At 41.4% G+C, this 27,110-nt stretch overlaps 1 protein-coding gene across 1 annotated transcript; it reads right to left on the minus strand.

Moving 5' to 3' along the window:
* Positions 1-8,346: 8,346 nt before the first annotated feature.
* Positions 8,347-26,580, minus strand: OVCH2 (ovochymase 2). The gene is given in 21 exon segments (XM_051622192.1): positions 8,347-9,936; positions 10,303-10,471; positions 10,782-10,950; positions 11,214-11,403; positions 11,957-12,036; positions 12,880-13,063; positions 13,699-13,782; positions 14,189-14,314; positions 15,143-15,236; positions 15,956-16,086; positions 17,038-17,178; positions 17,574-17,710; positions 17,816-17,903; positions 19,081-19,104; positions 20,612-20,807; positions 21,452-21,603; positions 21,997-22,092; positions 22,758-22,928; positions 23,554-23,640; positions 24,261-24,386; positions 26,490-26,580. Coding segments are annotated over 21 exon segments (2,577 nt in total). The 3' UTR covers positions 8,347-9,895.
* Between the last annotated feature and the right edge of the window lie 530 nt (positions 26,581-27,110).

A 27,110-nucleotide genomic window follows, 5' to 3' on the forward strand; every position in this document is an offset into this window, starting at 1 on the left:
AAATGCTCTAATTACCACTTCTACAAAGGCTATCCAGGTGCACCACTGGCAATGGGATGGACTGCCAGCATGTGTGTCCACATACACAAGGAGCAGGACTGAGGTACAGAGCTAAGCAGGAAGACTTCTGGTCACAGAACAGAGTATTTTTAGACATACTTTTATTGTAAATACTTAGCACAGTGTCAATGAACAATTAAATGATCATTTGCTTCCATGTCACCTTACAAAGATGATGTTTTATTTACATGCCAGCAGGTTTATATCTAGATTTTAAACACTCAGGAAACCTGAGGCTACCTCAGCACTCAGGTAGGCTACTAATATCCTAGCTCTTGACTGTAGGGTGCATGAAAGCCTCACATTAACTGTCAAGAATTAAGGTGGACCTCATGGAAATTTTGTACAAAATAACACAAAACACAGTGAAAGTAATGTATTTTTTTTTTAATCCTATTTCATTTGCATCACAAAACAGTTCACATTATTGCCAAAAGATACTGGCAGCTCACAACAGACTCAAAAGAGAAAACAAAATCAAAACTAGACTACTTGTAAAAAAACAGACGAGGAGAAACATAAAAGGTCAACACCCTGTAGTCAAGTAAAAAGCAAGGATCCCAACAATCAAACACAAATAATTTAAAATAGCATCATGAATATATGAAAGAGATTTTTTAAAGATACACCAATTTATCAGCATATAACCCCTGCATTCAATATGGCTAGTGCAGCTGATACCACTTCCACAGCCCCCACTTTGGCTGCAACTGGCCTGACCTCCTAGGCCACATGAAGCGCCTGACACGTGCCGACCGGGCGAGGCTGGTGCTGGCCTGGAGGTGGCCATCCGCCCGGACACCCGCTTCCAGCCATGCAAGGCCAACGGTCCCGTGAGACTGGGTGGGCCACGTGGGGCCACTCTGGGTTTGAGAAGTGCTGGGCGGTGTGGGGATTGAAAGGCAGCACTCTCCTGAGGCAGAAGAGTTCCTTGGCCTTGCTGGTGCATCACTTGTAGTTCTCCCCCAACTCTTCATTTTCCTGAACACACCCACTTGATATCCTTGTATTAGATTAATATGCAGATAAAAACTTGCATATATTTTAAGTCATCTTGTTCCTGTTAAGCAAACCAGAATAGCAACCAATGCTCCCAGCATAATTAAAGTGATATCATTGCCTAACAACTGCCACCACAGCTCAACATTAACAGACTTCCACAATGAAAAATTGCAAAGCATGCTTTCCCTCCATTGCTCTCCAAAGGTCTCTTCAAAGAGCTTATCAAAGACAGAACAAGCATACTCTATCAATAATGTAACACAGCTGTGCCTTGCACTTCATCTGAATTTGTCATAGTCCTTCCACCATGAACTATTTCCATAGTTTCACAGAAAGCTCATGCTCCAGATTAATTTGTGGGCTTTTCCCTAACTTTGTCTCAGTGTAGTCGTCTGGGGGAACCAAAGCCCAGAGACCGGAATTGCTGTCTGTTACCTCCCTCCAGCCTTCCCAGGGGAATAAAGCAACAAGGCTTCAAGGTTGGAATTTAAAATTAGAATGGGTTTACAGGGAAGTGCTTGAAAGAGTCCAGCGCAGAGCCACAAGGATGATTAAGGGAGTGGAACATCTCCCTTATGAGGAAAGGCTGAGGGAGCTGGGTCTCTTTAGTTTGGAGAAAAGGAGACTGAGGGGGGACCTCATCAATGTTTACAAATATGTAAAGGGTGAGTGTCAAGACGATGGAGTTAAGCTTTTTTCGGTGATGACCAGTGATAGGACAAGGAGTAATGGATACAAGTTGGAGCATAGGAGGTTTAAGATGAATATCAGGAAAAATTTTTTCACTGTAAGAGTGACAGAGCACTGGAACAGGCTGCCCAGAGAGCTTGTGGAGTCTCCTTCGCTGGAGACATTCAAAACCCGCCTGGACGCCTTCCTGTGTGATGTACTCTAGGTGACCCTGCTCTGGCAGGGGGGTTGGACTAGATGATCTTTCGAGGTCCCTTCCAACCCCTAGGATTCTATGATTCTATGATTCTATGATAGGGAAGGGATAGTAACACATGGAATATCAATGAAAATAATACAAATATACACAACCTTATTTCAGTGGTCACTGATATAAATGTTCAGAAGTCCTACACAGCAGAGCTGACTTAAAAGGGTCCAGGGCTCTTCCCAGCACCTGATGGAGTAGGAGCCTGCAGAGCACATAGCAAGCTGAAGACAGCAGGGAACAGAGACAGCAAAGAAAAAGGGAGCAGGAAGGGGGGTGGAGTTACTGTCCTCTGGCTTTTATAGGCTATGGCAGGAAATGGGAGGAGAATCCTGAACCCTCTTCCCCTGAGCCCTCTGGATCCCTTGAGGCCTTTAACAGCCTCTCTCTAGGTTCTCTTATTCATACCATAAAACAAGCCTGTGTGCCCTCAAACTATAACACCTTACAGTGAAAAGTAAAAAACGGTGAAAAAATTTTACGCACATTTGGGAATAAAGGTAGAGAGATTATTTATTTGTAGAGCTACACAATAAAATTAGACCTTCAAAAAAATCAGGTTTTAAGCTAATGTAATCAGAAAAGCAGGGTTACTAGCATCAAATGCACATACAGGAAACACATTTCTAAAGATTTTTGCCATTAATACAAACAAAGTGAGACGTCTTTCTTACTCTCTAGTTATTTTCTAGACCATTGTGTCAAAGGATCATACCTGTACTACACTGATGTCTGCAAAACTAACTGCAGTCTGTCATCACTATTTCTGGTGGAAGCAGCTGTTTGGGCATTAAAAACCTGCTATTTACAAGGAAACATGCCCTGTTCACAGTGTGTGTGTTACACAGTACCTCTTTAATTACACGTACAGATTAATTAGGACAGCTGTCAGTTCTCGCCTGGTGCCAGTGGTCTTTGGCCCATCCCACCCGTCTTTACAACCCTTCAATCTGTTTCAACAACGCACAATTTGTTAAAACAGGAACTGTCTTAAAATTACCCCTTTCCCAGCAACTGGATTGATTCACCTCACTAACGACTATAGACAATGTTCTGCTGCTCTTCGGGGAGGCACTTCTTCCACTGCCTAGGTCATAGAACTCTTCAGGTTGGAAAAGACCCTTGGGATCACCGAGTCCAACCACCATCCCTACTCTACAAAGTTCTCCCTCAAACCATATCCACCAACACCACATCCAAATGACCCTTAAACACATCTAGGGATGTAGCACCTACATGGACCTTAATGGAAGGATGACTGACTGCCCCTTCCTTTGTCTTACATCCACACTTATTCAACCTAATCTTTACAGTATTTTTATGCTCTCCAGTACCACACTCTAGGACATGTCTGGCATATGGTATATGGTGGCTTTTCCCTCCCTTTCCTTCTAAGAGAGACTAACAGAGCAGAAGCTGGCAAATCATCTGCGTTAAACTGCGACCAATTTATTTGTGCCAGGTGCATTGGCGTGAGCCTGCAGGCCCAGGTACTTGGGAGGCCGAGCCCGCAGGATGGACAGAGTGAGGAGTTCTGAGCTCCAGTGCACTACACTGAGCAGGCACCTGTGCTACTGCCATCATCAATATGGTGGCCCCAGTGAGCCACAGCACACCTAATTGCCCAAGGAGGGGTTAACGGGTACAGGTCAAAGACATAACATGACAAAGCTCCCATGTCAGTCAGGAGCAGGCTCAGGAAGGAAAGCCAAATCAACCAGGAAGTGTAGAAGTGATCACAGACTGGCCAGAAGGCAAACACTTTGGAATGCCACCAGAAGTGGTGAAACAGGCTGAAGAAGCACCACCACACAATCAATTACTAGAGCTTGAGAAACAGTATGCTGCTTTCACTGATGGATCCTGTGGTGCTGTAGGAGCCACCAGAGGTGCAAACCTGCTGTGTGGAGTCCTACACAGCCAGAAATTAAACTTCTAAACTAACAGGAGTGTTGCCTTTACACTTCCTCTGTGTTTGAAATGTCAAATTATAGATTGCCATAGTTGAAAAAAAGGCATTTCATCAGGATAGTTCTGGCTGACACAGTTACCAACAAATACACACTCTTTTTTTCTGGAAGAAAGGTGTCCTCCCACACTCGTCACCATGGAGAAACCGGCTGCGTCCCCGCGTGCCCAACGCCATGGAAGAACCACGACTGCCCATCCCCCTCAGCCCCCACACCTTCCCCGCCAAGCTGTGGCAGCTGGTGAACAGCCCAGCTGCCTCGACATCCGCTGGGACTCCCGCAGCCAAGGCCTGGCCATCGACCAGGCACTCTTGCAGCAGGAGCTCCGGGGCACCAGGCTGGGCCACACAGCAAGGTCAGCTGACAATGGGGCCGAGCTGTTCAGGACCAAGAACTTCAGCAGCTTCATCCAGCAGCTCAACCTCTACGGCTTCCGCAAAGTGGTGGTGGGGCCAGCGGGTGGCCCTGATGCTGGTGGCAGCTCCACCAAGACCCTGCACCATTTCCACAGCCCCCACTTTCGCCACAACTGGCCTGACCTCCTAGGCCACATGAAGCGCCTGACACATGCCGACCAGGCGAGGCTGGTGCTGGCCTGGAGGTGGCCATCCGCCCGGACACCCGCTTCCAGCCATGCAAGGCCAACAGTCCCGTGAGACTGGGTGGGCCACGTGGGGACACTCTGGGTTTGAGAAGCACTGGGTAGTGTGGGGATTGAAAGGCAGCACTCTCCTGAGGCAGAAGAGTTCCCTGGCCTTGCTGGTGGCCACTCAGTTCCCCCACTGCCACCAGAAGAGCAGTCTCACTTGCCCATTCCCTCTGTGGCACGCCAGCCATTATCTTCCTTGCAGCTGACAGAGCAACTGTGTTGGTTCAGTTTAAGGCTCTGAGGAGAAGACCACCATTACAGAGCCTTGGTCCTCACACTGCCTTCCGTTGCCTGTGGAAACTCCTAAGCACTTGTTTCCCTTTCTTTTGTACCCGCAGCAGGAGACGAATGAATGTAGGACACTTTCCTCAAAACCGTTTCTTTCCTTAATCCCATGGATCTACCTCAAACCAGAAACATGACACTTCCATGACTAAAAGTTTACATCAGAGTCCAGTCCACTGCAGAACATGGCAGAGATCCCTCGGCTCGCTTCCAGGGCATGATGCTTCCCCAGGCTTTCCAGCAACAGGGCTTGCCTTCCCAGTACTCCCAAGGTGTTTGACAGAGGTCACCTGCTCATACCAAACTGTCCCCTTCTGCCACTGGAGCGACGATCTCCAGCCACTGCCACTTCCCTTCCAGACAGCAGCGTATCTTCCACGCAGTACTCGCAAGCCGGTGATCCAACAGGTATGAAAAACATTCCTGTGCTTGCTTTTCTAAGAGTTATGTAAACGTGATACTTTTAAGTATCCTTCTATGATGCTCTGTCAAGTGTGTCTCGAGCGAAAATTCAGCAGGGAGTGTAAAGTCTACAGGAAGAGAGACGCTGAAGGCAAAAAGATTTTCTCTTTGGTGTTCCCATCCTTCCTCCAGAGTCTGAGTGTGCCCCGATGACTTTCCATATAGCCGCTCTGTTGAGGTTGAAGCATGAGGAGAAAAACACTTGTCCCTAGCTAGTCACTGTTAGGCTAACTTTCCTCTTTTTTGGAAGAAAGCAGAACTAGCACTGAGAACTTGTTGAAAAGTAGTAGACTTGGTCTCATGTCTTCCCAGGTGAAGTTTGTAAAGGCAAAAATCAGTCAAAAGTACGGTGTAGAACAGTCTATTATGCTCATACTATTTTCATACCTGAGGTTTTTTCTTGCTTAAGTTCTTTACACAGTTGTTTTTTAATGCTCTGAAGCCTAGAAAGTACAAGTCTTGACTCCTTTTGTTTGTCTAAAATGTTTCTCCTGCAATTTTCACTCAATTCTCTTTATTCCTCAGAAGAGAATTTCAAGCAAATTATTTTTGTTTTCCATGGGGTTTGTTTAATCTCCCAAAAACTTCTGAAACTCAGAATACAGCGACCCTTTCCTAAGGATTTTGTTTAGTGTGGAGTTATTGAAATGTTTGCTCAAAGTGAGCAATGGAATTGTGCATGTCAAACACCAGTCCAGCAGGTCTGCTCACTGCGTTGGGAGCTCCTGTGGCTCCAGCACCAGGTTGTTCCCCAGCTGCCCACACAGATCCTCCCCCTGCCTGTGCCAGTCCGGCAGCTTCCACAAGCCCCCAGTGCAGCTTTGTCCAGGGGAGAGGATTGCTGAGGTTGCTTCCCAAAGCCTTACAGAACCAACACACATCCCGCAGTAACAAGACTGTATTTTTTGTTATTGGGGGCAGCATCAGGTTTGGTTTCCCCCGAGGATGTTCTTTTGTACTCCTGCTTACACAGCCAGAAATTAAACTTTTAAACTAACAAGAGTGTTCCCTTTGTATATTCTCTGTGATTTAAATGCCATAGTTTAAAAAAAGGCTTTGCATTATGGTAGTTCTTGCTGACACTTTTATCAACAAACACCCATTTTTTTTTTCTGGAAGAAAGGCCCTTCTGCAGCAGCTCCCAGGCTGTCCAACAGTAAAAACAGTTGTGCCAGGGCTAGAAAATGTCTGAGGTGTGAACTCTTCGAGTTCCCAGCAGTGCAGAGTTTGAGGACTACCGGTGACAAAAGTACCACCACAGCGACTTCCCCAGTTTCCCCGTGATGAAGCACCTGATTTTATTTCTTCTGCCTGGCCTCCGCCATTCATGCTCACCCTCCTCGATGCTACCTACAGCTTGACTACCTAGCTTTTCATAGAATTACCAAATCATTTAGGATGGAAAAGACCTTCAAGACCATCAGGGCCAACCTGTAACACCCCTGTGCCAAGCTGACCCCCTAAACCACATCCCAAAGCACCAGATCTGTAAACACATTGAGGCACGGTGACCAAACTCCCTCTCTGGGCAGCCTGTTTTAACTACCTAGTTTTTGACAGAATAAGCTCCCCTACATCCAGATTTCTTCTTCAGTAAATACTTCCTCCAGCTGAAGCTAAGCCAGTCCTCCATGCTGATTTCCTGCATCCCGTTTTAACTCAACCCAAACTGAACGTTCCAGAGTGGGAGAAATCAGGAAAAGTTTAATTTCTGGCTGTGTAAGCAGGAGTATAAAACGTTTTGGGTTTGTTTGGTTTTTTTTTTAGGGCAATTGTGACACTTTTAATTCCCCGTGCGTTCTGTATTCCTCTCCCGCTCCCTCGTCAACTCGTTTTCTTTGCCCTTCCGCGAGGCTGCAAGCTGCTCCTTTCCCGCTCCGATTTACTAACTCCTCCCTGGGGCTGAGAGGGTGGGCCGGGCTGAGAAGCCCTGGGGGAGCTGAAGGGGGGCAAAGCAGGACGAAGGGACGGGCAGGGAAGGGCCGGGCAGCGGGGAAGGAACCCGCGGCGCCCCGGCGGCAAATGGCGGCGGGCGGGGGATGGCGCAGGGAAGATGGCGGGGGCGGGGCGTCCCCTCGCGCGGCGGCCGTTGGGGGCGCGCGGGGCGGGATGGCGGGTCCCGCAGGGCTGGGAGCGGTTGCTGGGCGGGCGGGGCTGAGCGCGTCCCACGGGCCGGCGGCGGGAGGAGGGAGAGGCGGCTCCTCGAACCCGCCGTGAGGGAAATGATGCCGGGAGTAGCGCCAGCGTGCCGAGCTCCTGCCACACGGAGAGGAGAATCACTCGGATTTCTTAGCTTTTTTTTTTTTTTTTTTGAATGCTAACGCTTTGCGTGACTGGCAGAAAGACCGAAAAAGAAAAAAAAACCAAACCAAACATTCCATCTCCTGCGCTACTGAAGAACTGTTGTGGAACACCAGAGAATGAATGCCTCACCGCACTCAATTTTAAGTTTTTTTTTGGTTAATATTAGCTTCCCTCCTCTGACTTCAGAAGCGGGGGAACCACTAACAAAATACGACTCAACGCCCTACCAGCCAGGCTGCTGAAGACGGGGAGAGGCTGGGGCTACACACACAGCACTGTTCCTGAAGTGAATTCCCCCTTGTGCCAGGGTCACGCTGTTCTCGAGAGTATTTTAATCCAGGACCTCCAGACTGAGCGACCCGCTCTCCGTGTTCAAAGCTAGATCCTCCTACTGAAGTGCTGCGTCTTCGTGTTTTCTGAAAATAGGGTCATGGTACAGTTTGTAGCTTTTACGTATTTTGCTTTACTCAATGATCTGCCGTGTTCTCCATGTGGCAGAAGGCTCTGAAACTCGAGAATAAAGCAGAATGAAAAAAAAGACTAATTCAGATGTCTCTGCCAGAATTTATCCTAAAGGATAAATAGGAATAATAAGTGAAGAATACATAGAATACATACTTATTTTCATTTTCAAGGCAGAACTTTGTCTACCATGAGTAACAACTGAACAGCTATGCAACTAGTTCTCTGAAATGCATTATCAATAGGAAGCACTAATTTTCCCTTGAGAACTGGACTCTTTCCTTGCCTTCAGAAATATAAAGGTAAGGGGTTTTACAGAGCTTGAGAAATGTTTAGAAATATTCCTGATTTTCTGTACTAACTATTCCTAATGGTCCTTTGGCTGATTAAGCAAACCAGAAAACCAGCCAATTAAAGTGATATCATTGCCTAACAACTGCCACCATACTTCAGCATTGACAGACTTCCACAATGAAAAATTGCAAAGCATTCTTTCCCTCCATTGTTCTCCAAAGGCCTCTTCAAAGAGCTTATCAAAGACAGAACAAGCATACTCTATCAATAGTGTAACACAGCTGTGCCTTGCACTTCATCTGAATTTGTCATAGTCCTTCCACCATGAACTATTTCCATAGTTTCACAGAAAGCTCATGCTCCAGATTATTTTGTGGGCTTTTGCCTAAAACTTTATAGTGAAGAGGTTAAAACTGGTGGAAAACATTTACCATATTCAACTGAAAATAAAGGTAGAGATACTTTCTTTCCAGAGCTACAGAATAAAATTAGACCTTCAAAAAAATCAGAAGTTTTACACTAATGTAATAAGAAAAGCAGGGTTACTAGCATCAAACGCACATACAGGAAACACATTTCTAAGGATTTTTGCCATTAATACAAACAGAAACAAAGTGAGACATCTTTCTTACTCTCTAGTTATTTTCTAGACCATTGTGTCAAAGAAGGATCATACCTGTGCTACCTTGATCTCCTTTCTAAACACTAAGACTGCACAGAACAGTCTGCAAAGCTAACTGCAGTCTGTCATCGCTATTTCTGGTGGAAGCAGCTGTTTGGGCAATAAAAACCTGCTATTTACAAGGAAACGTGCCCTGTTCACAGTGTGTGTTTCACAGTACCTCTTTAATTACACGTACAGATTAATTAGGACAGCTGTCAGTTCTTGCCTGGTGCCAGTGGTCTTTGGCCCATCCCACCCGTCTTTGCAAACCCTCAACCTGTTTCAACAATGCACAATTTGTTAAAACAGGAACTGTCTTAAAATTATTCCTTTCCCAGCAACTGTCTTAAAATTATTCCTTTCCCAGCAATTGGATTGATTCACCTCACTAACGACTATGGACAATGTTCTGCTGCTCCTCGGGGAGACACTTCTTCCACTGCCTAGGTCCTCTCAGAGCCAGAGGTAGCACCTTCATGGACCTTAATGGAAGGATGACTGCCCCTTCCTTTGTCTTACATTCACACTTATTCAACCTAATCTTTACAGTATTTTTATGCTCTCCAGTACTGCAATCTAGGACATGTTTGGCCTTGTTCTATCCCACGATCAACTAACAGAGGGTTAGAAGCCTGAAGCACACGTGTGTAAAGCTGAAGTCTCAACCTGGGTAAATCAGCAGTAAATGCACCAATCTGAGTATCAGCTACTTGGAAATCTGTTCACCAGTCATGAACTAACACACTCCCATCAAATTTTGCTTTAAATGACGTTGGTGCTTTGGAAGTGTTTTACAATGTGGTCCATCAGAACTCCTCTTTTGATTTCACCATGAAAATGGGGAGATCTACAAAAAGGAGACAAATAAAACAGAGTGAACTTTGCAAAATAGTCAAAGGCAGGCTGTAAACTTGTTAAAGTGCACTCATTTATCATCATGTGTCAATTCATGCCTCAACATGTCAGTTCATTCATCAACACAAGAAATGCAATAGAGAGAAGGATAATAATATATCTAGAAGAAATAAGATTTTCAGAAGTGACTATTGATTTAGATTCATCCTTTTCTGGGCATTCAGCTAGGGATACTTTAAACAGCTGAGACTTCAGGAAGTGCTGGACACTCAAATATGAAACTGGCATCCTGGAAAAGACCTTGAGTTAAACATCTAGCAATAACATAAAATTGATTTAACTGGTTTTTCACACGTACCGCTACTATTAACACTCTGTTTGATCCAATCAACAAAATCACCAACATTTGTGTATACTCCTGGGTATCTCTTCCTTCCACATCCCAAGCCCCAGCGAGTGATACCATGAAGGGTGTAAAATCCTGAGTTATCTTCTGAAGGACAAACTAATGGGCCACCAGAATCGCCCTGCACAAGGACAAAGGAATCTTGTTATGCACTAACGTCACTCCTTATGTTTTTTAAATATCAGTTCAGCTACAGGAGGTTCCAGCTGCTTGTGTATTAGGGGCTGTTTTTAAAAGGCAGAGAAAGAACCTTTGTTCAAGGGAAGTCCTTATTTTTGCAATATGAGTAATTAAAATCCTACTATTAAGGAGTCTTTCGCTGTAAATCACCTACAGCCTGTTGGCAAGAAAACAGGCTTTAACACTCCCCTTTTCAGAACCGATTAGCCATACCCCAAGCATCAGAGATAAAGGTGACATGTGCAACTTACTGTGCATGAGTCCTTGCCTTCTTCCAGAGGGAATCCAGCACAGATCATCCTCTGGTTCACTTTACTGGGAAGATTTACGTAATAGCTCTGACATGTGTCAAGCCCCAGGATGGGGACTTCCAGCTGATGCAGCTTCTTCCCCTTTTCTCTGTCTTGAAGTAAAAGATATCTCAGAAACCAGCAGAGGCATGAGTTAATTATTCCAGAAGGAAGCTTTACTCTTCCCCTTTCCCAAATGGTCTCAATCTAAATTACCTGATTTCTTTCCTCCCACTCATTTCCTTGCATGTCTAGCTAAGATTGCACAAGTGTAAGCTTTTTAACACATCTGTTCTCTGGAAACTAATGTATATACAGACTGAATGTTACAGCACAGAACGTAGTATTTAAAACACAGTTCCAGCATGCTCAGCCTTCACAATCAAAGACTACATAACTCCTTCATGTGTACCCCATCCTGTGACAACACACGCCCTCCAGGGCTGGACTGCCTCCTCCTTGGCAGGGAGGCACACTGGCCACACGTAGTCGTTGAATTCTAAGGGCTTGGCCAGTTCCAGTAAGGCAATGTCAGAGTCCATAGTGGTCTTGTTAAAATTTGGATGTATAATACACTGCTTTACTGACCTTTTATAGGAAAAAAAGGACATTGACATTTTCTGAATTATGTGGGAATTTGAGTCTTTAAGTAACTTTAATCCTATACATTTTCAGGCCATATGCAAGATACCATAAGAGGAGGAAACATTTAAAAGCAGCTGCTGAAGCCACCAACTTTTTTACATTAGCAAGTCAAGATTATGCCTCTTGGACACGATTTGGGAATCATGCAGGAAACTCCATCCAGTAAGTGTAGGGAGAGGTTATTTTAAAAGCGTTTGTCAAATCTGAGCAAAGTGGAAAGTTGTGCCCCAAATATTTCTGCCTTGGTAATAGTGACCAGGGACTTCAGAGACACTCACACATCCTCCAGGAGCTTTGGAGCTCATTACTGGTGAAGGCACAGATATGTGTTAATACAGTTTCTCTGACAGTCACACAAAAGCTGTTGCGTAAATGCAGGTTAAGGTCAGCATGTAGGCTGTTAGGTTGCTGCATCATGAACAACTTGGGAGACACATTTGCATTTAAAACTATTTTGCAAGATTGACATACATCTTATCATTAAGCAGAACTTAATAGTACCTGTCTATATTCTTGCTCTGTAAGATTATGAAATCCAGTTACCACCATCCATAAGTCTCTGTATAATTCCCTAAAAATAAGCAAAAAAGGAGAAGTACATTCTCAAGCTGCTGTAACAGCATTCTTGAAACCTGTGAATCATAAAAGCTCCCCCACTCAAACTGGATTCCTAAGGCTTTACATATTTCTGGGCCAACAACTCTCAGGGCCCATACTCCCATACAAATATATGGAAATCTAGTAGGGAGCATGACATATTATCATGATGAGGCAGTAGGATCTCTCAAGCACAGAGTGAATGGAGAGAAAGGTCACTTTTATAAGGACTGGGGGTGCCTGATGCAGAACACAAGGCCTGCATGGTCCACATCATCTGAGGAGTTTATAAAGTTTTTTTTAAGAGTCTGAAAGTCACACAGACTGTCCATTTGTCTCCTCTCAATAAAGTCAGAAAACTTTCTATGTAATCAGATTTAACAGATTGATAGGTTCTTAATAAGAAAATGGCATCAACCCTGTGCACAGAAGTCTCCTGTATGTCCTCCTAAATCTACACAAATTCAGTAATTTTTGATAGATTGATTCTACCTGAATGAGAACATGCTCTGTAAATGATCCAAACACAAAGAGTAAGTGATGGTTGAGAAGGGACTTACTATCTTGTAATCTCTTCTGAAAACTGCTCTGAATGAAATCCAAGCCTACAGGGGTAGGCTACTTACTTCTAAGTGGTTCCTTACTTCCACTGTGATCCTAGTACATGCATGTGGAACAAAAGAGCCCAGTGCCAGTGTGAGCAGTAAGTTGCTGGTAAACAAAACTGCCAGCCACCCTGAGCAGAATCACCATGCTGCAGAAATGCACCATGCAATTACAGACATCCCCAGCAAAGGGTTCATCCCAGTGTACTTACTTAGAATTAAAGCAGTGAGCAGCTGTGACAACCCATTCTTTGGCAAGAACTCCTCCACAGATATGCTCATCTGAAATTTGTACACTGACCTGCCATAGCCATGAGTATGGTACAGCTTCTTCACCTCCAGTTATTCTACTGAAGATGAACCTGGGTTGATTTGAAGGCATTCCACAAATATCACCTGAAACAGAAAGTACAGATGTCTCTAGGAGTCTTCAGCGGTTAGGATCTGGAGAGACAAAGAACAGTCTATTTAGGAGCTACCCCACAGCTTCTCAAACCCTTCCCCCTTTTTTGCTAAATCTTTCAAAATCCCTCATTAGAAAGGATCCACATTTTAGAGATAGTGTGAGGAGATGATCGTAGTGAAAACAGAGCTTCAACAAGATGAAAGCAACTGCTTACCTTCAGAAGTTTTAGCCTTAAACCTACAATGAATATGGACTCATCCCATTTTCCACAAAGTACTGGAGGGAATAAGGGAAGTTCTAAAACACTGGTTATTATTTTCAATTACCCTGTACCCTTTGCAGTTATTTTCCCCAAAGTAAGTAGGTGTAAACTTACATACAAGCTGAAAAATGTACTTGCATTGGTGTAAATGACTTAACAAGATGAAAGAAACATGAAAAATTAGTATTCTAAAGGCAAAGGATAGAAACATTACTACTGATCTTTTAAATTTCCTCAAAATATCTTAATGAAAAATTCTGAGAAAACTGCATCCATTAAATATTTGCAGACCATCTAAATTATAGTCCCAAAGGTACTGAAATAAAAAAAAGCCCATGAGGAAAATATAACAGGTTGGCTTACCTGTTGTAACCTGTGTTTCTTCCTCAGTCATATCCATATCTTCAGATTCTTCACTGGTTGAATGCAAAGTATCTAAATCCAAAAAAAGAAAATAGCAAAAGTGTTAGCAGGCTGTCTTGAGTGATAGTTTTATTACAGAATCACTTTTTTTTCCTTTATTATAAAGTTTGTAGAAGGAATAGATTTCTACAGTCAGGCTCTGTACTGTTACCTCTTCACATAGTAGTGAAGTGCCACCTAAGATGCACCAAAATACTCTTACACAAAACAAAACTCTGAGGCTTTGGATAGATTCATTCTCTTTCTTCACCCACTCAACAGGCAGGTTTTTTTAATGCCTCAAGAGGTTCCCAATACAGTTTTTTCACTGAAACAATTTGTTTGATGAGACTCTCTTAGAGTAAAATAATTCTGAATAGCCAGATACACTGAAGAGCCCTTTTTGCTGCCCCAAAGAGGCAGTTTATCAAGTTACTTCTCTTACCTGTTGCATGGACAAAAGAGATTGTAGCTCTGAATCCACCAAAGGTCTCTGTTTCATCAGAATGAAAGACAACAAGCATCATGGCAGAGGAGCTTAGAACAGGTGCTGGTAGGGCAAATCCACAAGACTTAGCTAAAGATGGGAAAACAAAGGTTCACTGCAGATTAAAACATGTACTTTTTCATTCTCCTTTCATCAGTGGGTACCAAATATTCCATGTATCCCAGCTCTCACACAGGAGGATAAAAATTAACTATGCACAACAGAGGAGTAGATATAAGCAGACTGAGGCTGAAGAATTGTTCTGTTGTTCCTGATGATCTGTCTTTGTTCAGCAACTAGCTCATAAGAGCAAGGAGACACTTGCATTATGTCACAAGAGTCTATTGCAGCACTCAGCTCATAGGGTGCCATTACATATAGAACACACAGGAAACCTGATTTCCCCTTGTTATTCTTGCAGCACTAGCACCTGCTAGTGCTCATCTAAGCACCAGCATCAGGCAAGTGCTGAAATCAGTTGACTGGGACAGGTCTTCCTCTCATTCAATGTAAGCCAGGGGGGTCTCCAGCAAGGTGGCAAGAATTACTGGAATGCTCATCTGGAGTGAAGAATAACTGGACTCTGAAAAGGAGACCTCTTGGGTGCTTTCTGTATCTGATCTTTACTACAAAAACAAATTATTGTGCTATGCCCTTGTCTTCATTTATGTGAATTCAGACCTGCATTTCATGTAGAACTTAAATACACAGAACTGTTCTGTTCAATGGGATTTTGCCTCTGTAAATGGAATGGAAGCAGCATACCTGCAAGTATTTTTCAGGGCACTGAAACTAATATCTATGACATCACCTGAGACTCTAGAGGGGAACTTGATTTTACATTAGCCCTGTTTTTGCAGTCTAAGTCAGAAAAGAAATAGCTCATCCCCAAAATATGTAAAAAATCAGAAGTCTAACCAATTTCCTCCTCTTTTTGCACATCTTCATACACAGTCACAGCATCATAAGAGCAATCTTCACTCTCTTCTACTTCAAAAGACTGGTATGTAAGCTTTAAAAAGAAAATGAAAAAGTGAACCTTGTTGTTAAATTCACACAGAAAAAAAAAAATCAAAGTTCTATATTAGGGTCTTTAGTATTCTCAGTGATTCCTTTAGGGTTTGGTTTCTCTGATATTAAGACCTCTCACAGGTGATATATTACATACTACATTTGCTATAAGAATATTTCATAATAAAATTTAAACCAGGAATTCCTGTTTTACTATAACCTAAAGGAGAAATCAAATCTGTCTGGCTTTTGGGATGAAAAGTGATTTATCTCAACTGCATCCAGCAGCAGTATTCAAGCTCATGTTGCTTCATCACAAGTGCAAATTCCTGCACCTACATTGGGGCTGTAACAAAGATAGGGACAGACTTTTTAGCAGGGTCTGTTGCAATAGGACAAGGGGTGATGGTTTTAAACTAAAACAGGGTAGATCTACACTTGGTATAAGGAAGAAATGTATGATGAGGGTGGTGAAACCACAGGTTGCCCAGAGAGGTGGTAGAAGCTCCATCCCTGGAAACATTCAAGGTCAGGTTGGATGGGCCTCTAAGCAACCTGATCTAGTTGAAGATGTCCCTGCTCATTGCACAGGGGTTGACCTAGATGACCTTTAAAGTTTCCTCCCAAACCAAACTATTCTGACTCAATAATCTTGCTTGCCCTTGCTGCATAGTGGTGCCTACTTCAATTCTATAGACAAAAGAATAGCTCATATTATACCTTGATCACATGATCCTGTGGTGCACAAATAATCCATTGACAGTCTGCCATGTTGCTGTAGTGCTCTGGATAGTGCATACTTTGTAACACTCCTTCTTCAAAAAGGACAGCTAAGGATTCACAGCCAGCATCTGGAAAGCCAGGAAAATAGAAGCGCAGATGCTGTGATTTCCTATTCAATCAATCATTCACACACACAAAAAATTAAACCCAGAAAAAAATCTTGTGTTACTTTCACACAGCTGAGAAAGAGAACAGGACAAGAGCAGCAAGCCAAATCCTCCTGTTTGGAAAAGATGGAAAGTAATTTTTAAATCTGCTCCCAGGATTATAGCATTGCCCTTTGGATACAGGCAATGCAGGCACTAGTACCTGTGTGTGGTGACAGAAGACCAGGACATGGGCATGTCAGAATATTTGTCAGCTTTCTTTGCAGAGGAAAGTAAAGACATAAAACACAACCATAGGACATGTCTTCCTGATGGGCTATGCAGTGGCAAGGGCCCTCAGAGGGGATTCCTCCCCGTACTCTGACATTACAGTCTGCAGAAGAAAGAAACTGGCTGGAAGAGCTGCAGAAATGGGAAGAACAGGTGTCTGTCTGCAACTGGATTGTGCTGACTCAGCAGACGAACCTGCAGCCTGCTGTCTAGGGGTTATGAACTGCACTGCACAGCAAAACTGAAAGCAATTCTCCACGACTCCACAAGCTGCCTCTCTCAGGGCCCCTCCATGAAAGCATGCCTGGGACTAGCAAAACAGCTTCCAGCTGGAAATTCTGCTCGTTTGATCTTACTGAGTTTTAAAACATTCTGGAAGTAGGGAAGGAAATGAGGTCTTGTAGAAAGCGAATGAATAAGAGGCAAAGTTAAAGAAGGGCTTCTCTCAACAGCATCTATCCTCTCTCTCCTTCTGGCATCCTAGTTTCTCCACAATGTCACCGGGCAGCCTAACCACACTTACCTTGCTCATAACATCATGCACATGGAAATATCATAGGAGCTTCCTCTGATTTATTTTCTCCTGAATTTTTTTTTCAGACCCAAGAGTGCAGACAGGTATATCACTAGATTTAGACTTACCAGGAAGAATATCTGGAGTAAGAGCTTTGTAAGTCATGGAAAAACCAGTTCCATAATCCTTGTCATCAGAAACTAATTTCAGGCTTATACTATTGGAGCCAATCAAAATAGGTAAGAGAATATCTCCTCCACAGAATTTCCCTGAAATATGATGTTAGAGAATAAGCACTGTTCTAAGTCTTTAGTCACTTGAAAAAATGTGCATGTACCATTTTTACTATTGAGCTATGAAAATTTTAGGATTAAAAGGAAATTGCTTATTCATTCCTCTATATTTCCTATTAATCTATTAGATCAAATAGACCCACACACATTATTAACAACTGAAAATCCTTGACACCAGAAAGTTCTCTCCAGGCATTTTCTGTTCTTTTCTCCTCCCACACTCTTTGTATTTTATTTTAGATTATATGTCACAACACATAACAAAAACATAAGTAAAACACAATCAGCTGCAATGTCCTCACTGGGTGTACTTGTGCTTAGAATGAAAGAGAACACTGATTATTGCAAAGAATAAGGGGGTGGCAACTCACCAATAAGTCTGTTGTCTTTTGAAAAGACTGATAAAGAATCATAGTCACAAAATGTTCCCTGCTTGATATCAAAGTGGGAAAAATGAAGTGATATATAATTCCCTTCTGGTACAAACAGAGTCCATACACACAATCTGGAACAACAAATTAGTTCCCATTCACAAAACTGCAAGAAAAAAATACAACTACACCAACAGGGGGAATAGTTTCTGGGGAAAAACTGTGGTTTGTCTACTTATTGCTGGTTTTGATAGAACTGCGTAGGAGTTCCAGGAAAATTTAATTCTCCTTCACTGTCAGGGAGTTTGCCATCCTGAATACTACAAAATGCTATTTGTAAAGTTAAAACAAAATAGAATGGATCAGGTTGGACACATATGTCACGATCTCTTCCACAAAAAAGCTCACTTTTAGAGAATATCATGAGACTCAGACTGCTCAGCTGTACCTTGTTTCTGCTGTCAGACTGATGCTGAGTCTTCTCTCTTCTCCTTTTTATTTCAAATAATGGTAAGTCAGTTTTAAAACATGTAATTTAGAAGCAAAAATGAAGCACTGCCAATGTGCTATCATATCTTCTTATAAAAATGGCAGTATTTGCTTTTTACCTTCAAGAAACTATTTGAGGGTTTCAGTACAATTATTTTCAGGAAGGAAAAAAGCCTGCCTCAGGACATAAGTGTTCATTGCAGCCCAATTGTAATAACCTCTTCAGCCATGTTACAGCAGACTTTTACTGTAACAAACAGTACAATATGGTCTTAAAGACATTTTAATAGAAGAAGCAGAAGCTTTCCTCTCCTGATAAGTCTCACTAAAAACAATTACTTACAAAAAATACCTCCTCTTGCCTTTCCTTCTTGCAAGGTAAGCAAGTAAAACATTTAGCAACAGCTATGAAAACAAATTTAAGGAGCCATGTACTTCTAATGTTATCTTACCTGAAGTGTCCTACGAAGACCAGTAAAAAAATTCAGAAAGACACAAACAGCACTGGCACGAAACACTCACTGGCCACAGCAGTTCTATACAAACTGATCGCATGCCCAAGCTAATTTATCATCTGAGATACCTCACTCTAAAGTACTAACATTAAAATTTTAAGATCTAGTTCACAAGAGTTGTTTCTAGTAGCCTTATGTGAACTTGACTGAGATGAACAGCATCCAACAAGAACATAAACATGGCAGAATTGAAGTAAGACTTGAGTTTTAAAACACGTTACATTTGGTGTCGGGATTTGTGGGGTATTTTTTTTGCATTTGTTTAATTGAAAATAGTAGATAGGTTCATCATAGACTACACAAAAGTACCTCTAGTTTACCTCATACTTTCTACTTAGAATCTATTTTTTTATACAGGATCAACGACACTAACTAGATTTAATGCATTGCTTGAGGTTCTGTTCTACGTTTTTTTTTCTTCATGGATTATATATAATGCTATTTTTTGCGATCATTTGTGCTCTAACACAGATAAAAGATACTGAAAAAAACACTGTGCTCACCTGTGGAGCTTTTAATTTTCAGATCTAAAAAGGAGGGACAGGGAAGGGGGTAGAAAAAATAATAAATTACTGTAGTCTCATATTCACAATGTAGGTTTTATTTATCTATGTGAAATGGTCATTTTATACAGCTAGCACTGAGGCAAATTCAGATGCTCTTGATGACATTGTGCCTACAATAAATTAGGCTTAGAATTAAATCAAAATTCCAAATTCAGACAATGCTGACTTTGGAATAGACAATTCTGGAGTAGCCACTTTTAGAATTAATCACACACTGATCAGCCACTGCTCAGTCAGACCACCACAGTACTGTCTACATACTTGCTGAATAAGTACTACACATTTCAGTTAAAGGTAGCAGAATTCAGCAGCTAGCATCACATCAGGGGCATGGAGACATGGAGCCTGACAGCAATTACAATGAAGATCTTTTGCACCAGTGTGTCTGTGTAAAAGAACAAGCATGCAAAACCCAGTGCAGTGCAGTTAAGAATTGTGCTTTCACTTTATCTGCCAAATAGCTTTTCCTGTTCACTGGAGCCAACACACTTTAATTACCACAATAACTAATAATAAGATTTTTTCCTGGTAATAAAATTGGCCAGTTAGAAATTTTTTAATAAAAGGACCCTATATCTCTCTTTTCTTCCTTTGTTCTTTAAATTGAAAACCAAAATATTTTTCAGAAGCTAAACTCTTTCATTCTTCTCCAACATTGTGAGGGCTTCTTTTTTCAATCATGACTTGAAGCTGGTTTCTAATGGGAAAGTTGGGGGGTCTTCCCCCCTCACAATTTTTTTTTCCTATAATGGACTAGCAAAGCCTCTTAAACACCCCTCTGCAATTTTTCAGGTCTGCCTAAATTATAATATAACCTCCAATGCTTTTTAAGGAAAATAGCCCAAACTAGAAAAAAAAATCTCTGAGTGAAGTTGACCCTGGTTAGACTGTCATTTATACCTTCAGCTCTATGATTTTGGAAGTGATGGACAATTTTTATGCTGTTCCCCTGGCACAGAAGGCATACATAGTTTTATGGGCAGAGTAAGCAAAAACACTTCTGAAAGCACAACTTTTACCCCTGTAGACTAATGTCTGATCCAGCGTGTTTTATGTGAGGAAAACAACAAGTGACTTTGAAGAGGTGCATAAGGAATTTCAGACACTTTCAACTGGTGAATTTCCACTAAAAGAAAAAAATACCAGGCTAACTGGCTAGCTAGATAAAAGGACCATTCTTAAGTGGAAAAAAAATAAGAAAAAAAAAATATACACACATGCACAGATATAGTGCAAGTAGGAAGTGAAGTGGAAGATAAGTAAATATTTACAGTGCTCTCAATTTGGTTTTGGCAACTGCCAATCAGCACCATGTACTTAAAGGCACTGTTAAATGCTATGGTGCGTTGCAAGGAAAAATGGGGGAAATGTAACTACTATATCTTGAAAAAGATAGTTAAGTGAATTACTACTACGAGACAGAATAGTTGTCAAAAGTGAGGGACACATCACTGTGGAGACTTAATACCAGCACTCATATTCTCTTGAATCCAGGAAAGCACTGCAGTCAGGTCTGTCAATATTCCTGGAGATCCTCTGTCATAATGTTTCTTCTCCTTATTACTTATCCAGGCACGAGCACATCCCATCCCCCAGGAGATCACACCAGCAAGAGTCCAGGCACCATGCTTACTTTGGCACATAAAAGGGCCTCCTGAGTCTCCCTGTAAAAAACAAGGGCCACAACCCACAGCTAACAGAAATGCGTGCATGGCACTCAGCAAGTCTTTCAAGCTTATTGAGTTCCCTTTTGTGCAATGCTAACAAACCTGCAACACAGGGAATAGTAATATAAAAAGAAACTGAATAAAGAGCTTTTTTAAAATTGTGTTTAGTCAGGATTGTCAAGTGGGGGAGAGAGAGACTAATTCCTTCAGGGGTGCACATCTGTTGTGTAAAACAGCATGTAAAAAGAAGTGAGGAGCTTCATTTTTACCCCCATGGCAAGAAACAATCCCTTAACCTTTCTCTCACTTCCTTTCCGTCCAAGGCAATACTTTCTACTTTGCTCCTTAGGATCTTAGCAACATTAATTACCAAGTGTTCTAAAATAAGAAAGCCCTAAGCATCATTACACTGGGATACATTGCAAAAGTGCTCTCACCTGTCATACAATTCATACAATAATTACTATGGAATCAAGCAAGTAAGTGCATTGCCCCATACAGAACCTTTGAAAGAAATCACACATCCAAATAAATATGCTCAAAATATTACATTTAACAGTGTATTTTATTCACTTAGACACACAGAGCCTTGATCTTCTGGGAAACACTTTTAAATACACAAGGCCCTCTGCTCAGCTGACCTGGCAGGCATCTTTTCCTCCATCTGGAAATCCAGCACACATTATAGTGTCTCCTTGGATGGGTTTCTTTAAAGTTGATAATGCTCTTGAACATTCCTTACTGTTTAGGATTGGTAGATTGACTTCATGTAAGACCTGAGGGAGTACTCCATCTGAAATACAAAAAAAATTCCTAAGAAATGCTGAAAGGTAAACTTCATTTCCCTGCTACTACCTAGGAGAGGGGAAAAAAAAAAGTTGTAAACTTGCCCCAAGCCATTTTATGGCTACATAACCACCCTGTTTTGTGTATGTAAGCAGTTTTACTTGAATAAAATTCAAAATGTTGCAAAATTGAAATATAGGTCTATATATCATAGTGATCTGTTTTGAGATAATTCACAGATAGGCAGGGCAGCCAGTAAAAATCCCATTTTGAAATTACAGTTCTTATGATCAGTTGATGTGGGTTTTTTTCTGATCTATAGCCTATGCAATCAAGCTCTTAGCTTCAGAAATAAGATGCTGAGAAACTTTAATGTCAAAGAACAATTTGAGTGGCTTACTCTCATTTAAACGGCCCCAACCAGAAGCAGTGCAGATATATCCTGCTTCAAACTTTTCTCCTGGATCAGGAAGGCAGGCTGGCAAAACTGATGAACCTGCCACACATGGACATGAATTTTATTGATAAGCATTTGAAAGAAAAACAACAAGCTTCCTTTCTCAGTTAGTTGGGGGTGCGGGGGCTTTAACTGAAAAGTATTGATATTTTTGTGGCATCTGGAAAACTAATCGGGCATTTGGCAATTCACCTGTGTCTCCACTTGGTAGTGTTTTGTATGGAAAAAGAAAACCAGGAGCACCACAAACTTCAGCCCAGGCCTTGCCCTTCAGATTAGTTTTAGCTGCTATCATGATCCCAACTCCCATTAGAAAAGTAATAGCACAGCTTCGAGCTTCGTGGTGGCAAAATCATGTAAACCTGATGTGAAGTGGCCCTTCAGAGAACCTGACTGCAAGACAGTGTACAGTTGAGAAAGGCCACAGGCTGGCTCACAGGCCAAGAAACAAGGTGTCAATAGCTGTCCTCCCTTTCCCTTGCAGCCCTTATGGACATTCTGCCACTGCTGAAGATGACCCCATGCTCCTCTCTGCAGCCTTCAGGAAGGGAAAAGAGGACAAAATACTCTAGAGATGTTTAGTGGCATCATCTGGCAGCTGGGAAATGGGTTTAAACTGAGTTTCAAGACTTGTCACAACATGTGGGAGAAACAAAGGCCTTACATTCCCCCCTGAAAAAGATCACAGATAACTATGGCCTTACTGAAGGCTCCATCCAGTTTCACAATGGCAACGTCATAGTTCATCGGCCTTTTGGGGTCAAATTTTGGATGCTTAATGACATATTTAACAGGGAGTGTCTGTTCTCCATTCTCCCTGATCCTCAAATTATGCTCTCCTGCAGTTACATTCAAGTACTGCAGTAGGTTCCTGTAGAACACGAAAATAAAATTCAGTTACAGAATCTTCAAAATGACAGAAAAAATATATGTTTTTCCACTGAAAATTTATTACTACTTATACCTAATGCGTTTTTGCCTTGTAGTGAATCCTGCTTTAGGGCTTTTAGTACCAGATCAGATGTGCAACAAAGAAACACAAAAGTAATAAGTATAAATTTTTTATTCTGCTTCAAATTCATTCACTACACTTGAAGAATTTGTGTCAGGATGTGTTATGCTGGTTTAGATATTGCCTGTACATGGCTGTTAATGTAAACTCTGAAGTTACTGGTTAATTTGACCAAGATAACACACAATGCCAGATACAGATCAACTTCACAATTCTGAGTGACCCATTGGCACAAAGGTTCAGATTAACTCTAAGAGAATTAGAATCTCAGTGAAGCCACCAGAGAATCAGGATGGAAACCTTTCATACAACATTCATAGACCTCTTTTTTTTCTCCCCGTTAAAACATGTAAAACATTTGTTACAAATGAAAGAGTAGCACCCTAAGTATTTGCCACAAAAAGATGTTACAGCACACACACACACTTGAACAATCAGTATTTTTCTGCACCTGCAGCCTGCTCCTGAAATATCACATCCATATCTGTCTGAGATGCAGTGAGCTGCTGTGACCACCCACTGAGCAGAAACAATGGTGCCTCCACGGAAATGCTTTTTCTTCGTTTTAAGGAAACCTGCATCACATAAGGAAGGTATGTAAAATAAAAACAATCTTTGTATCTGCTCTGATTGCATTTGAGGAAGAAAGGAAAGAGTCCATGCAGCTGCCCTCAGAAGACTCACTCAAGTACATGCTGCATTTCAAGCAAACACACTTTCATGGCATTCCTATGGTCCTTCAGTCTAAGAGATCCTGAAACTTGCTGGTCCCCTCAGCTGTGACTTGGTACCTGGATAAAAGCAGCATACTCTGTAAGCGTTACTAGTTATTCAGATTATTTCCTTTGCCAGAAACTGAGAGCACCGCAAATCCATTATGCCTGTCAGTAGCTGGGGGCTGGTGTCCTTTGATGTCCTTCTATTTTTGAGCAGTTCCACCCATGCCTCTTTACAATAGACTAATCTACAGATGCTCACTCAGAAAGAATGATAAAGAAAATAATAAACAATAAGCAAAGGTTTCTTAGAGAGCAAGAGGGGTTCCATGTCCTCTCTGTCTGCTTTACTGCTTTTCATAGAAGCAGAATGCAGCTCAACAATACACCATAAGTGTCAGTAAGCACAAAACACACCTGTTTTCTCCTTTTGTCATTTCTATTAAAAGTCAGGTCTTTGTTCTGTAGATAAAAATCACACTAGGATGTGCAAACCTGCCATGGATGTGAGCCTTTTTTCACCTGGTTTCCCCCAACAATCCGAGTGAAAAGGTTAAAGTAATTCCATGGCTTTGTCTCTTCAACTTTCTGTCCACACTTAGGTTCTGAGGAGTAAAAGGGGGAAAAGAAGGAAAGATGTAGTTTGGATTTACATTTTTTACTTTTTAGTAACAAAGAATTGGAAGGCATGGCCTGATGCACAGATCAGTGCAATTTCTCTGCCATGACATGATCATTCTTATAATTCCTCATACAAACTTCCCAGACTAAGGGTAAATTGGACTAAAAAAAAAAATTGGAGTAATTGCTGCTTTCAGAAATTTACACTCAGCATTTGTACTCAAAATGTTTTAGACAAACGGGGTGAAAATGCACAACACACAGACCTCAATTACCAGCAACAGTGGCTGAATTTCTCCAGAACATCTATTCCTGGGCCAAGCAATAGTGATTTCTACTTAAATCATTATTGTTACCATCTACTAATGCCAAGTAAAGCTGATAATATTTATGTATTCGTAAAGGAGTATATTTATAGAAACAAACATTTGTGGTGATAAGTACTGATTTTGGTAGTCTTTTAAGAAAGAGAGAAGCAAAGCAACCAATTCTGCCAAGCAGGACATTTTAACAAGAGGAATTCTTTGTAGTGCATGTCCCAAACCCAGCAGTGACCACAATTATTTTTTTCTTAAAGCTGTATGAAAAACTCAATGAAGTCAAACTCCTCTCTAATGGATTTTACTACAAATTCTGTTTGGCATGCATAAACTTGGGACATTTTATTGTTGCTCTGGCAGGTAGGTGGCTGTATTCAAAGGCTGGAGGACCAATACTTGTATAGACTGCCTGGAAAATGTGGAATCCTCCCAACTGTAAAATGCAGCTTACAACATCTACAAAAAGGGTTTGCAATCATTCTCGGGATTAGCATGGCTGATGCAAGGGATTATAGTGTCACAATAATGCTTGCACAATGTTACTTCCACTAGCCTTTAAATAAAAAAGGCTTTATCTAGAAATGACCCAGTTTGTTTATCTGATTTGTTTTCATTCTTCCCTAATTCTTACTGCACCCACCTTTTTCCCATGTGCAAGATTCAGAGAGGAAAAGAGAAAGATGAAATGGACAAAATTTTGAAAAACAACATTTAAGTTTTACCAAAAGGTATTTGGTACTGGGGAAATGGCCAAAAACCTCACCAAATAAATTAAGTTCACAAACTTTTCTTTTTTTTTCTGCCAGCAGAATAGAATGTTTGAATAGATTATCCTTGAGGCCCCTTCTAACCTGGCATTCTATGATACTATTAAGTGAATGTTTATATAAATATTATACCAAGCTTATATTATCTGTATTTCAAGAAGCTCTAAAAATTTTCTGTGCCATGATATTTATAAGCCCAAGAGATGAGTGATTTCTGTGTAAACTGCACCATGTCCATCTGCATGGCAGGACACTAAGGCAAGAGAATACCATTCTACAGAATACTACATTTTGGGCTGCTTGAGTGAACAATTTATGATGATGATTTAAATGCCATACCAGCTTTGAAAGCCAAAATAGAGGGTTTTTTTACAATGAGAATAAGTGAGTTGCAGAATTTAGGAAATCAAGCTGTAATTTTCCCTTTTTTCCTACTGTAAATTTAAAATGGAAGCAAAATAGTTACACAAACAGACAAGATCCGACTTCCCTTCCAGCTTGATGTAAATCAGTAAATTTTCATGAATGAAACAGGAGCAATTCCAATCATTAACTGTTCAAAAAAAAAAAAAAATACTTTGGAAGAGAGGACTCACTGTATTTTGTTTGCAGCCCATGAGTAACATGCTAAACCATGAGCTTCATTAACTTGCTGCAAATCTGAGAGTATTTCATTTTATTTAATTAGAAAGCCTACTTATTTAATATTATTCTCTCTCATTCACCAAGAAATCAGGCAACAGTTTTGTAAGAATTACTCATAAAAAGATAACTTTCAGTTACTACCTTGGGTTGGAACAAAAGCAGAGAATGAAACTAAACCAATTATACTAATGCTACCTTATGTCTAGGTCTACAAGCTCTTAGGGTCAGATGCTTGAGGGTGATACTAGTGCAGCTTCTTTATTTCAGCACAGACTCCCATGCTTGTCACTGCCTAAGAACAAAACAATTAGCACTTGGAAAACTGTTAAAGCTAGATGTGAATTTTTCATCCTACCTTTCTGAAGAGCAGATGGTGCAGCACGAAACTCTGTAATACCAACTACCCCCATCAGGAGTAACTGCAGCTTACTGAGGGCAATGCACATCTTGGGGTGCTAAATGACCAGGTGAAAACAAGGAGAGTTTTTAGTGGGGAAAAAGAAACCCAAATACTACTCTGTAAGAGAACAGCAACTCATTGAAATAGAAGTTACTCATTAATCCATCAATGAAGCACTTACCTGCACAAATAAGTTTTCCAAATTTAACGGAGCATGATTCTTTCCTATGCCATTACTGAAGTCCTTGCCATAAAATACTAGCTAAAATCCTCCCTAAAACTAGTTTTTTCAGGCACAATGCCAAAATTAAGTCACTATTACTTGCTTTGCTAGCAACACTTCCCTGGGCTGATCTACAGACCAAACTAGAACACACATTAACAGAATGTCAATTCCTATTTGCCCCTACAATTTCTACAGCTTTTGAAGAAGCAGTACTTTATATTTCTGCCACACTTTGTATTTATTCAATTTTACAGACCTGAGAAACATATCAAAAGTTTATCATTTAGCTGGCAGAACCCCCAGTGTGTTACAAGACAAAGATAACTCTAAAAGTGTCATTTTTTCCAAAG

Source organism: Apus apus, chromosome 5 (genome assembly GCF_020740795.1).
Source record: "Apus apus isolate bApuApu2 chromosome 5, bApuApu2.pri.cur, whole genome shotgun sequence".
In the NCBI taxonomy this organism is placed as follows: domain Eukaryota; kingdom Metazoa; phylum Chordata; class Aves; order Apodiformes; family Apodidae; genus Apus; species Apus apus.